Below are 12,699 nucleotides of genomic sequence, written 5' to 3' on the forward strand. Positions count from 1 at the left end.
AAAAACGTATTAAATATGGGCCGGGCTTGAAATAAAAATTAACCAGACTCGGACACTGGACTCAGGCTGATCATGGACCGGGCAACACTTGCATTTGAGATCATCAGTATGGCAATCTCATGCTGCAATGGTCATGCATGCAAAATTTCATGAATGTGGCTCAGTTTAATGGACACACCACATGGTCCACATCTTCAAAAGTGCAATTCAAAAGAATTGTTGGTAATGGATCTTTCAACTGCAACGATACATGTGCATGTCATGTACATATACATATAGAGAGTGAAGGAGATTTTATCTCCTCTGAAAGTTCAACCTTCCAATAAAAAATGAAAAAAGAGCAGCATACAATAATGGAAATGCAGTAAGCACAACTCCAGTAATAGCTAAGCGATCGTGGTGAAACCCATAATAGTCTTTTAAGAAGGCAGACAGTATTTTGGTTTCCCCATAGACTGTAATTTCTTTGTCTATGTCTCCATACTGTGAGCTGAGCATACCATTCAGTGTCCACGATGTAGGCGACAGATAATAAACCCAGATCCACCAGTTGGGGATTCGCTGACAGGAAAAAAATTGAACTCATTAATGCAATCTCTCAATCTGCGAGTCAATAAGTTTTTAAGCGAACAGCTAAGGATTCCGAATGTAGACTTTTTATTCTGATAGAGAATAGTAGCTTACAGGTTGCGGAATAAGAAACCCTGTGAAAAGATTGAGCAAGGTGTAGAAGAGTGAGGATATAGTTGTTGCTACCACGTAGTTTGGCGTGAATGCCACAAGCAGCATTCCTAGATAGTTGTAGTACAGCAAGGCGCAGAATATGCCGTAGAAGTACCAGAAAATCTTATATGCTGATACGTAATACCCGATCATTGGATACGTTATAAGGACAAATGACACAGCTTGTACAAATGAATAGGGAATCTCAATCATCACCTGCGAAATAAGTATAAAAAGTTTAAGAAGGAAAAATTCCAGCAGTAAAAAATAGGGTCCTAATATGTGCTTGAATACTACAGATAAGGCAATGGTGTAGACATCAAAAGTACGAGATTAATGACGCAAAACACAGTAAAAGGAACGTATTTCACTTAATCTTAACGTGCTATAAGAAGTTCCACATAGCAACTAACTGTACCTGTGCAAGTGAATAAGTCCACACAGAGTACATTCCTGCGAATCTTTCCCGATACATAACATTTCGCTCTGTTGCAACATATGGTAAGACTGAAGCGCAGTTATTTATGCCCAAGAAGAGAACGGAAGCATACATTGAACCCGTTATGTTAAACAAGTTTTGCTGGTTAGAGCTGCAGGGTAAAAGTAAAAAATGAAAAATGAAAAAAAGAAAAAGAGTTAGTTGGATTTTGACAAAAATTGCTGCAATTACAAATATTTGATTAAATGTCTTATATATAATTACAAGTATAATATATTCATAGGGAAATTTAGATATGAATGATATTACGATGCTTGATCCAATAATCATTGCTCAACCAAATAAAATACCAAGGAGAATGTCTTCATTAGAGAATACATTGCAGATTTTCGGATGATATTTTGTACTGCTTCAATGAAAATAGCATTTTAAAGCCATCTGCATGAACTTTTTTACTCAAGCGCATAAAATTGGGAAAAAGATAAAGGAATAACAGAATTTAATAGACAACTTACATCTTCTTCCCCTTTCCCCAGTACAGCAAACCAAATAGCAATGATGATGCAAGAGTGTACACAATGCGAACTAAGTTGTACGAAGGACTTCTCCAGTACGACAAGTGTTGTTTCCATAGGCAGGATTTGAATTGCCCCCACCCATTTTGTGGAAACTGAGTTGGAAATTGCAGATCATTTGAACCATGAGGTGGTTTACTCAACTCCTGTATGAGCTCCATATTGTTCCTTCAGAAAAATAATTCAATGAAGTCATTTAACAAGTTTGTGAATAAGCATATTATAGACAGCAGAAAACCATATATAAAATGACATAATATCATACTTGCAACCATGGATAAACTATTCCATGGTTCAGTCAAAATTAAACATCGACATGAAATTCTGAAATCTAGCAACATTATCGTTTTCACTCAGATCCACAGCAGCAGTCTAATTTGTTGATAACAGACGTATTGAGCATTTATCAAAAAGAGAGAGAGAGAACAAGAGTAGTATTGATATGATACACAATTACACATCATTGCCAGCACAAGTCGTGCTCTTCTATTTGTACTTAAATTTCGGCTTGAAATAAGACCAAATAATTACATTCAGAAGGCGAAAAATCCATTTAGCTTAAAGATAATCCCTTTAGATGATAAATAGTTTTGCTTAAATCAAGTTATGGCAAAGTCTAGTTATAGTTTGCCCATGGTAACTACGGAAGATGCCTGTAAAGTGCAGTTATAGTTTGCCTATGGTAACAAAGGCCAAACTGGAACTTTTACAAATATGAATAGGTATGTCCATCCAAAGCCACATTATGTGAAAATTATAAGAGTCTTCAAGAGGACTTTTTATGCCAACATCAACTTTAAGATAATGTACATAAAAGTTTATTGCTAGAGAACCCTATGTCTTACACTTAATATTGAGAAGTAACACAATATTCAACTATTAACTTACTGGTATAAAGCAGAGTCCCTGTATATTTTGGTGAAATCTACGCAGAGTTCAGCTTCTGAAGATGCCGAAGTGACCTCTAACATCCATGTCGCTGGATTATAGTTGCTACTAATCTTTGGCACCCCAGAGATACCCTATTAGTCAAAATTGTTCGATTGAAATAAAATTCAGACTGTTGGATGCCAGAAAGTTAATAAGAAATAGTTAGCTCAGAAGTAACAAACCTCAAAATATTCTATCACTCTACTTGAATGATGTCCCAGTGGACCGAAGTAGATAACATGACCGCCACGTTTAAGAAGAATCAGCTAAAGGGAAAAACAAAAAGAGAGAGAGAGAGAAGGAAAGATCAATAACTATATGTGGCACCCCTCGACGATTAAAAAAACTCAAAATATGCATACTAGTCTTTCATATTCTAGTTAATTATACAGAAACTTCTCATTCACTTCATGCCCCTAATAAGAGTTATTTTTGAAACATGTAGAAAAAATTGCCATACATAGTGAGATACTTCTGATTTTTACAGATGCTACAAGTCTTACACACAAGATGAATCTCATAATTGAAAAAATAGTTTCACATCATTGCTGCCACTTCACCCAAATTTTGGCTGGTAGAATGAAGCCCCCCAACTCATAAAATGGGCGAAACCTTGAAAGAAACTAAAGAATCTGAAAGGGGAAGAAGCTTCTCTTTATCAGTAAGCAAAAGCAACTTGAAATTTTGGTCCCTTTATACCATTGAGAAAAAAGCACTACTAGGAGTAGTCAAACAGCATTTTGTTATCTAACTAAATTCTAATTTGTCAATTCTATCTTAGATCAGCTCAGAAAACATAGTTTTACCTCATTAAATGTTTCAAATATGTCAATACTTGGTTGGTGGATGGTGCAAACAACTGTCCTTCCTGTATCAACTACATTCTTTACTGCTCGCATGACGATTGCTGCTGCTCTTGCATCCAGACCAGTTGTGGGTTCATCCATGAATATAATGGAAGGATTAGCGACCAGCTCCACAGCTATAGTAAGGCGCTTGCGTTGTTCAGTTGACAGGCCATTAACACCAGGTATGCCAACTAAGGCATCCTTGATTCCCTCAAGCTCAATGGTCTCAAGGACTTCATTCACAAATTCCTATCCAAACATACGTCAACAGCATTGAGTAATATTATCAGTGATCGTTAAACTGCACAGTAAATGAAACTTGGGAAATTCAGGTCTTACAACTTTAGTTTTCAAGGCAATTTGAGGAGCTAGACGCAGCCAAGCAGAAAACAACACTGATTCTTCTACAGTGATTTGTGGAGAGTGTACGTCAGTTTGCTCGCAGTATCCTGAAATCCTAGCAAAGGTTTCTTGAACCTTCGGGTATCCACCAATGTTAATTTCTCCTTCGATATAGCCATAGGTTTTTCTTCCTGCAAGAACATCTAAAAGGGTTGTTTTTCCAGCTCCACTGACCCCCATTAATGCTGTGAGAACACCAGGCCGTAATGCACCTGTTATACCAGAAAGAAGTTGGAGTTTCTTTGAAGTGAATCCCCGTTCTCTCATTTCCTAAGACCCAACAAAGACACAGAGATGGAACAAATTATGTTAGTTGATATCCCACAATGACCTCAACTTCATGTCAAAGACCAGTTGATGTATTACCAAAGGGGTGTCTACATGGTAATGCACATCTTGAAATGTTAATGTTAAAGGTTGAAAAGGTAGGACCATCCTGCCTGTGGATGAACACAGATTACAGATGAATATGCTGAGGAAACCAAAACTGAGAATTAACGAACTTCTTTACTGGAACAATAAGAAGATCAAGATAAAAGATCAACCTTCGTCAGATGCTTTATTGGAACCAGAAGTAGATCTCCTAGACTTCTCCTCCACATGTGGCCCGTAATGGGACTGCTCACCTCCATGTGTCTGGGAAAGCTTGTCATGGGAAATAATAGCACGAGATGACCCAGGAGCTGAGTATATAAATTGAGGTGAATGCATGTGCATATTCCCTTAACGTTAATTAAAAGACAAAAAGAAAGAAATGGGAACTTACGCTTCAAGAAACTTAAGGCCAAGGCATAGCCAATGTTGAAGAGTAAAGAAAATCCAAACAAGGCACCGAGGGATATCCAGTAATAATGTCCATTGAAATCTAATCCACGGCTCTTCAGTAATTCTTGCCCTATACTTGTATTTGTGTTTGAAAGCTAAAATAGAAGTGACAAAGAAACCTTAATAAATCTTGTTTAGCTGTCTAACTTTGGTTTTTCAAGTGAAGGTGGAGAACAAAAATGGAAGAACCATATGTGTACTCTAAAAGAACAAAATACCAGGATATCTGTTGTAATCCAGTATCCATTAGTTGAATGTATTTAGCCAATGTTGTTAAGAAATTTGACACAGAATCATACAAGAATAACATATAAATTTCACGTAGTTTGACAGCATGTCGAGAGCAAAACTGTCTTCTATTGAAAGAGATAAAAACAACTTAGGCAGGATTATAGTATACAAACATTGCAAACAAGGAGCTCTAGGCCAAGTTGCAGCCTACTACTCCTTAGGACTTGAACCAAGGCAAGTTTCGAGTGTCCTGTCGTGCTAATAATTATAAAAAAAATGTAACTTATCAAAAGGGGAAAAAAAAAAAAAAAAAGAGACTCCTCCTAATCATACTTAAATCATAAGTATATAGAAAACCAAGAGCAACCATGCAGGGGACCATAGGGATAAGAACCCCCTCACCCCTGATCGTATTATCAACCAAATTCCCATAAATTACAACACATTTGAGCCATTCACATGGCTCTGGAATGCTCCAGTCGCTACCTTCTTCAAAACATCAAATGCTATGAACCTATTGAATATGAGCCTCCTTTTCCAATGGAAGTAATATTACAAATAATTATGCAAACAACATTCTACAACTCTAATGTTCGAGTATAATCAGCACATAATGAATAGATATCAAAATTTATGAAACATCTGCAAAGATAAAAAAACACAATAATACCAAACTGCTACTTGCATGTAACATGCTTTGGGGATACTGAGAAGATGACAGTGAGAAGGTAACACAAAAAGCTATATACAAAAAGATGCATAGAAGTATAAAAAGAAGATGGCAATGAGAAACTCCAAACAGATTGAGTTACCACTTATTTATTGGAATACTAATCAAGACAGTAGCTTAACACCTATTTTATTATTGCTCTATATTAGCATAAAAAGCTATATGACTTGTTATTCCTTGCCAAAGGTGCTGCTTAATGTTGTCTAGATGTCTAAGTCAGGGTTTGAAAGACTCACCTTCTGCCATCGTGGAGAAAGGAATTCGTTTAAAGAAAGTCCTATTTCTCCGTATGACAGAGGAGAAACCCAAAAGCCCCATTTTAACCAAACAGGCATGGAGGCTGAAATAAAAAAACCATCGAAAACATAAGCTCATAGTTCTAGATTAATCTAAGAAAAACTTGAAGAGGTATAGAGAGCCTTACATTTTGTAATAATGAATCCACTAAACAATAAGAACAAAAACACTGCATAGCTACCAGCAATCAAAGAAGCAACAGCAGTTTGGAATGCTGAGGCCAAGAAACGGAATGTGGATAATGACGCCATGTGCACAGCAAAAAGTAGAATAAACTGGCGAAAGAACCTGAAAAACAGCATATAATCAAAATCTAAAGCACAATAGCGGGAACGGAAGTTACTTGTTAACCAAGCTTCTCTGAATATTTTGGAAGTGAAATGATACAATTTCACTCTTTCATGTGTAACTTGTACTTAAGGAGGTAAATGAATGAAGTCATAATAATTGTTTATAGCAAAGAAACCAATTAACACAGGACACCTTTTTTTCCCCTTCAAATGTATTGCAGTTCGACATCATTAGTGTCACAATCAATAAAAACCACTTGGTAGCCATTAGCTATTAAACGAATACTTCTTCTGATGACAAATGTATCACTTGGTGAACGAATTACTTGTTCAAATCAGATACCCATAAATAAAATATTCCAATTATTTTTCTAACAAAGATTCTGCATAGGGCCCAGTGCACAGTTCAACATAAGTTTTTTCTCGTGAATCTCACCTTGAAATCTCAGGGCTGTATCCTATGACATAATAAGTAAGAGATGTCCACACCAAAGATTCCACAAACGATAGAGGAATCTTCAAAATACTAGACACAGTCGCATAAATCCACGCAGGATAAAAACACATCTCTCTCTGTTTATAGAACACTGCAAGTCTTGTAACAGTCATTGACAATTCAGGAACTCCATCAACGAGAAGAATGACAAGTGCATAAAACAGGGCACCCATGTAATAGTTTGCACGAAAAATATCAATATCCTGTCGAGTCCGCAAAAATACAGTCATCATGACAAATGCAACAACTGTAAGCTGCAGACAGATCAATCTCAGTGAGTTTCAAATTATAGGTCCTCAGACAAAGTAGCTTAACAAAGTATGGTTGATAAGAATGACAAAACATGATTTCACCCAAGACTAGAGAATGAATAATAAACTGAAAGCGCAAATTATAACCTGACTTGTTTTGAAAACATAGATAAAAGAGTTCCTCCTCATGAGAAGAAATTCCCTCGACATGCAAGCTTGAAAGAGCTCCCAATTAGAAAGAGAGTACACATTAAACGAAAGAGCAGTGTTATGACTTCTTGATTTGTCATATGGCTCGGAAAGCTCCTCATCTAAATTTTTTGCTGTGGGAGATTCCTTGAACTTTCTAGAAAACATATCAACTGTAAAATAACTGTAAGGGACTTGTTTATGAAACCAGTACTGTTTTTGGTCCTTCTTTGAGATGACCTGCATGAAAAACAGGGAAATTATTTCAATATGAAGAACTGAATGCATGGGGCGAACGATACAAATATTTTGCACTTACCTCCTGAAGAAAATCAGCTACTCCTTTCCTCTCAGGACATTTAAAACCACATTCCTCAAAAAAATTGCAAATATGTTCACGCGGTCCATGATACACAACCTTCCCTTGTGCCATCAAAATAACATCATCAAATAGATCAAAGGTTTCCGGTGCTGGTTGAAGAAGCGAAACAAGTACAGTAGCATTTGATATATGCACCAGCTGTCGAAGGCAAGAAACAATTTGAAATGCAGTAGAACTGTCTAAGCCATTTGTTATTTCATCCATAAACAAATTACTTATGGGACCCACAAGCATTTCCGCTGCATATTTGAGAATGATTCCTTGAAGTCAAAATCTAATATAGGATTGAGATTTTATAATTCATAAGGAAAACTTGCAGATACATTGAACTTGGTGCATTATTGCACTCTCAGAATTTATCAGCTTCATTAGTGGCGGTGCATCATTACCTGTAGTCAATCTTTTCTTCTGACCACCAGATATCCCTCGTTTGATGGCACTGCCCACCATGATGTCTGCACAAATATCAAGCCCAAGGATCTGAGAAGGAAAAAAAAAGAGAATATGCCTAATTAAATGTCTTATAGATAGGAATACAATGAAGATATTTAAGATCTGGCCCAAGACAATTACTTTCAAGATGTAGTCCGTTTGAAGGGTTCTTTCCAATCCTTCAACAGAAATTGCCTGTTAAAAAAAAATAGTCGATCAGCCTCACACATATCTTCAACAGCAGACATGGAACAAAATTATTAAGTAAACACGGGTGTCTTTACCAGTTCTTTACTTTTCCTCACACCCCCATAAATTCTTTGTTGAACATATATCATATTCAATCACATGAGGCATACCATAAACACATCTTCAGCACTAACTATGCACTAGATTTATCTATTCTGACACTGCCTTGGCTAGTGAGTCGGTGCAAGAGCACTTGAAGTCCATCACAAAATATAAAAAGCAGCACTGAGATTCCTATCTCGAATTCGATACATCCTATAAGGAAGAATATTAAACATAATGGCGTAAGCCATGAAAGACTGTGCAAGAGACTGGTTTATTTTAAGTGGTAACAAGTTCATCTCCATAATCCTTTATTTCCAAGCATCAAAACTCTAACCTCCTTGTGTGAAAAAAAAGGATGGATTCTAATTAAGTACAAGGATGGGACGAATGTTCTTGCATAGACACTTTTTCAGGCAATACAACTGAACCTTACATTATGATTAAAGATTCAATACTAAAAGAATGGTGTTTTTGATGTGTGCATAGCTTTTTTTCTTTCAAGTGAATGGGACAGATCTTGAATAAAGATTCAATAATAGATGCTCGTTTCTTGACCAAGTCTCAAAATGCATGATAGTTACAGAAGTTAGCTTATACATTTACACACAAATATGTGTATATGAGGGAAAATGAGGGCACAACTTTAATTTTATGCATCCATTATAACAGATGTTCAGCATACCTTCATGTAAGTATCTGTGTCCGGATCTGGAACAATTCCGGCTTCTTTCTCTCTCCTACTGACCTCCAACATTATGTCTTCATAGGCAGAATATTGCATAAATTATAACCTATACTCTTTGCTACTGCAAAACTTTCATAATCATAAATATAAGGGAAAAACTACTACCTGCTCGGCTTCCAACACCTTGACAACGTGCCGAAAAATCAATTGTTTCCCTAACAGTCATGTCAGGAATGTGCAGGTCATGTTGACTTATATATGCAGATGTTTTCTGGGGGACAATCTCTTTTAGTTTGAATCCATTGTAAGCAATTTCTCCTGTTACCTGTTAGCGTAGGCATAAAAAATCATACTAATGTGGTATTTACAAGCTAAAGTAACTCTTATGCATCAACCCACATATCATGATCATAAATTATTAGCTGCATATTATGAAAAATTATTCCCAGTACACATGCATTGACAAACATTTGTGGTTGCGCATTTGATCCTTCTCTCTGAGAAGTGATGGGTGCTTGAGCATACAAGATTAAGTAAATGTAATCCAGAATCCTCTATTCTTAAAAGACATTTAGCAGAAGTTGCTTTCCCACTTTTCATGAACTCATAATTCAATCCCATTATCTAATTGATCACCCCGAAAATTATCGTCTGCATTGCACAAAGCTTAAGACTATATGACATAGATATGCCAAGCTTATTTTAATTTTTCTTTTTTTCTTTTTTTCTCATTTTTTGATGCATACATACTTCTATTTGATGGGGAAAAGAAAAAAACTACAATCATATGAAGCACCAACAAGGTAACACCCACACCCGAGCCACTAATTGAAGTGGTAAAGATGGTTTGTATCATCATGGTGACCAGAGTTTGAATCCCTCCTCCCCTTTTTTTTTTAAAAAAGAAGGCAACACCCAAAACAGCTAAATACAACAAGAAGAAAAACACAAGAATAACGTACCAAGCCAGCATTCCAATAAAACCAAAAGTTAATAGTAATTTTTATGGATGTCAAACCGCAGGTTTAAGTCATAGATTTCATATAGATCCAATTGTTTATTAAGCAATTATCATAACAAAACCCAAGTATAGAATATGATAATACCTTGAGAGACTGGTTTAGATTCCCAGAGAGCGTCTTTAAAAGGGTTGTCTTCCCAGATCCAGGGGGGCCAAGCAGCAGAGTCATCCTGCAATGGAGGTATAAGACTCTGCTTACACAGTTACACTGGATTAAAAAAATCTTAACACCTTAAACCCAAATATTTCAGTCAAATACATGAAAATCCACAACAGAAACTCTCGATGACTATAGAATTAATCTTCAATTTACGTCAAAAATCTCCACAAAAACACATTGTGACCTAGCGAATGTATAGAGATTGTCGTTCAACAGAAACTCTCGATGACTATAGAATTAATCTTCAATTTACGTCAAAAATCTCCACAAAAACACATTGTGACCTAGCGAATGTATAGAGATTGTCTTTCAACAGAAACTCTCGATGACTATGGAATTAATCTTCAATTTACATCAAAAATCTCCACAAAAACACATTGTGACCTAGCGAATGTATAGAGATTGTCCATACCATGTTTACTAGAATTTTAAGATCCTGATGCATTTGCAGCTCGGCAAAATTTTACGAGAAATGATCGAATGGCACATGAGAGAATCGTTGAAGACGATAATTAGGGAATTTGCGACGAAGGCCAATAATCGTCACTCGTCACTCATTAGGGTTTACACATTACCGTTACTTCGAAGCATCGAAGTTTGAAACTGAAACAATCAAAAAATTAATGTGGGTCCATCCGCTGCCACGTGTCAGACAAATCGAATAACCGTTGAGGTTTGACTTCTCTTCATGTCAGTAATGGATTTCTTCGCCCACATTTTATTTTATTTTACCGAAGTGAAAACACTATATATTTCAAATATCATCTTATCTAATTACATTGAATTTTTTTTTTACGTTGTCTAATTACATTGATTTTCGTTATTTGTCTAATTATATGTTAGGACTGAATTTGTTAAAGATACATAACGTTACCATTACGAAAGTGCTATGCATTCTCATCAGTTACCATCCCAAAAACATCTAAGTAGTTATCATTCTGGAAACATCTCAGTAAATCAATAATGTATGGTACTCATTCATTTATTAGGTGTGATGACCTCATAACAAAAACTCCATTAAAAATCACACTCAATAAATGAACGCCACATATTATTAAAATATTTTCGAGATAATAATTACTGGAATATTTATATTTTGTTTATATCTTTCCAAAAATAGTGGCCTCATAATTTAATCAAGTTATGACGTGTTTTTTAGGTTTAATAGAGTAAATTTTGGGTAAATAACTATTATTATATTCTTTAAATTATCTTGGCTTTGCTGCTCTAATGGGTGGATCATGCCTCTCCAGTTTCTGGGAAAGATCAACCAACACCACCAGAGTCCATAAGGGATGTATATGTATATACATGTACAAAGAACTTGAGAATGGTGAAAATAACGTTGATGCTTAGCTCCGTTAGCTAATTATCCGTGTATTTCTGCTCATGGTGCAGGGTTCGAATACTGCCCGACAGCAGCATATATTTTATGTATATTTGTGAGTGTCGTTGCATGTGTGATACATGTGTATGAGTTGTATATGTCATTAAAACAATAAAACCGAGCAAAAGTTGACCAAAAACTCATGCTTTAACAGAGACTACTACATACCTTCCTGGCTTTATGATACCACTGACATCATTGATGATGCTTATCTTGGCTTCACGTGAACTTGAACCCCATAACCTCCCAAGAACCTGCAATCCCAATCCCAAATTTACAGCTTTAAACATCATTCATAACTAAATTAAGGGAAAAAGAAGAAGAAGAAGAAGAGTTCTACGATTGAATACTTACAGAAAGTGTGCTTTTAGCAGAATTCCATAGTGTAGGAAGTGGCTTTCCATGAACAACCTCACACACTGCTTCCACACACAGGTTCTTATATCTAACCTCCACAGTAGGCAGCTTCACACCAACTCTGCAAACTCAACACCAGATTTATATATGCTTAAAACGTGACGATTATATCGAATTTCAACGACAGTGATGATGAGTAGAATATTATCAATAGAGCATTCTTACTTATCGATTCTTCTCCGGATCTTGCGCAGCAGTTCAAGATTGTCATGCTCAATGTGCTTGATAAGTTTCTCAACGAACAAATGTCGCTCGCCAGCGCCTAGCTTGGTAACGTCGATGACTCGTTTCCCTTGACCATCGTCGTTGCCACCGCTCTCTACGTTGAATAAAGATGATTTCAATCGTTTATAAGTAGGGAGTCTCTCGATTGCAGCCCATTCTTGAGCATACGATTCATTCTCATTTTCACAATCTTCATTGCTTGCAGATTCTTGTGCACGGAAGCTCGACGTGTGAAGACGAAATGAGGATCTGATGCTTCTTCCAATCTCTTCTAGTTCCACTCTCATGGTCTCCATCTCATCTGTATCAAGTATCTCTCCCATCCTTGAAGAGTAGTAAACCAGCTGTTATGTGTGTATGTATCAATGTTGTGTATTGTATTCATTCATGGCTTTCAAGATGACTTTATAGAGAGATCCAAATGGTTTCTCCTTCAACTGGGGGAATTGTCTGATTGCACAAATCTGGTC

General features: G+C 36.3%; 1 protein-coding gene across 2 annotated transcripts; it reads right to left on the reverse strand.

Annotated features, from left to right (window-relative positions):
- Positions 1-253: 253 nt before the first annotated feature.
- LOC119996291 (pleiotropic drug resistance protein 3-like) lies at positions 254-12,699 on the reverse strand. 2 transcript variants are annotated; one of them, XM_038842874.1, is made up of 24 exons: positions 12,170-12,699; positions 11,942-12,065; positions 11,756-11,841; positions 10,126-10,210; positions 9,185-9,344; positions 9,017-9,093; positions 8,182-8,235; positions 7,998-8,088; positions 7,546-7,847; positions 7,185-7,466; positions 6,727-7,040; positions 6,128-6,288; positions 5,940-6,043; positions 4,684-4,837; positions 4,463-4,600; positions 4,284-4,357; positions 3,855-4,187; positions 3,474-3,764; positions 2,850-2,933; positions 2,626-2,759; positions 1,678-1,905; positions 1,142-1,313; positions 685-939; positions 254-561 (listed from the first exon to the last, which is right to left on the reverse strand). In XM_038842874.1, the coding sequence occupies exons 1-24, from the start codon at positions 12,550-12,552 to the stop codon at positions 295-297; spliced, it is 4,353 nt and encodes a 1,450-aa protein (XP_038698802.1). In that variant the 5' UTR covers positions 12,553-12,699; the 3' UTR covers positions 254-294. The 2 variants fall into 2 exon arrangements, with proteins under 2 accessions (XP_038698802.1, XP_038698803.1); XM_038842875.1 differs by lacking the exons at positions 11,756-11,841; positions 11,942-12,065; positions 12,170-12,699 and adding an exon at positions 10,613-10,743.

Source organism: Tripterygium wilfordii, chromosome 4, assembly GCF_013401445.1.
Source record: "Tripterygium wilfordii isolate XIE 37 chromosome 4, ASM1340144v1, whole genome shotgun sequence".
Lineage (NCBI taxonomy): Eukaryota > Viridiplantae > Streptophyta > Magnoliopsida > Celastrales > Celastraceae > Tripterygium > Tripterygium wilfordii.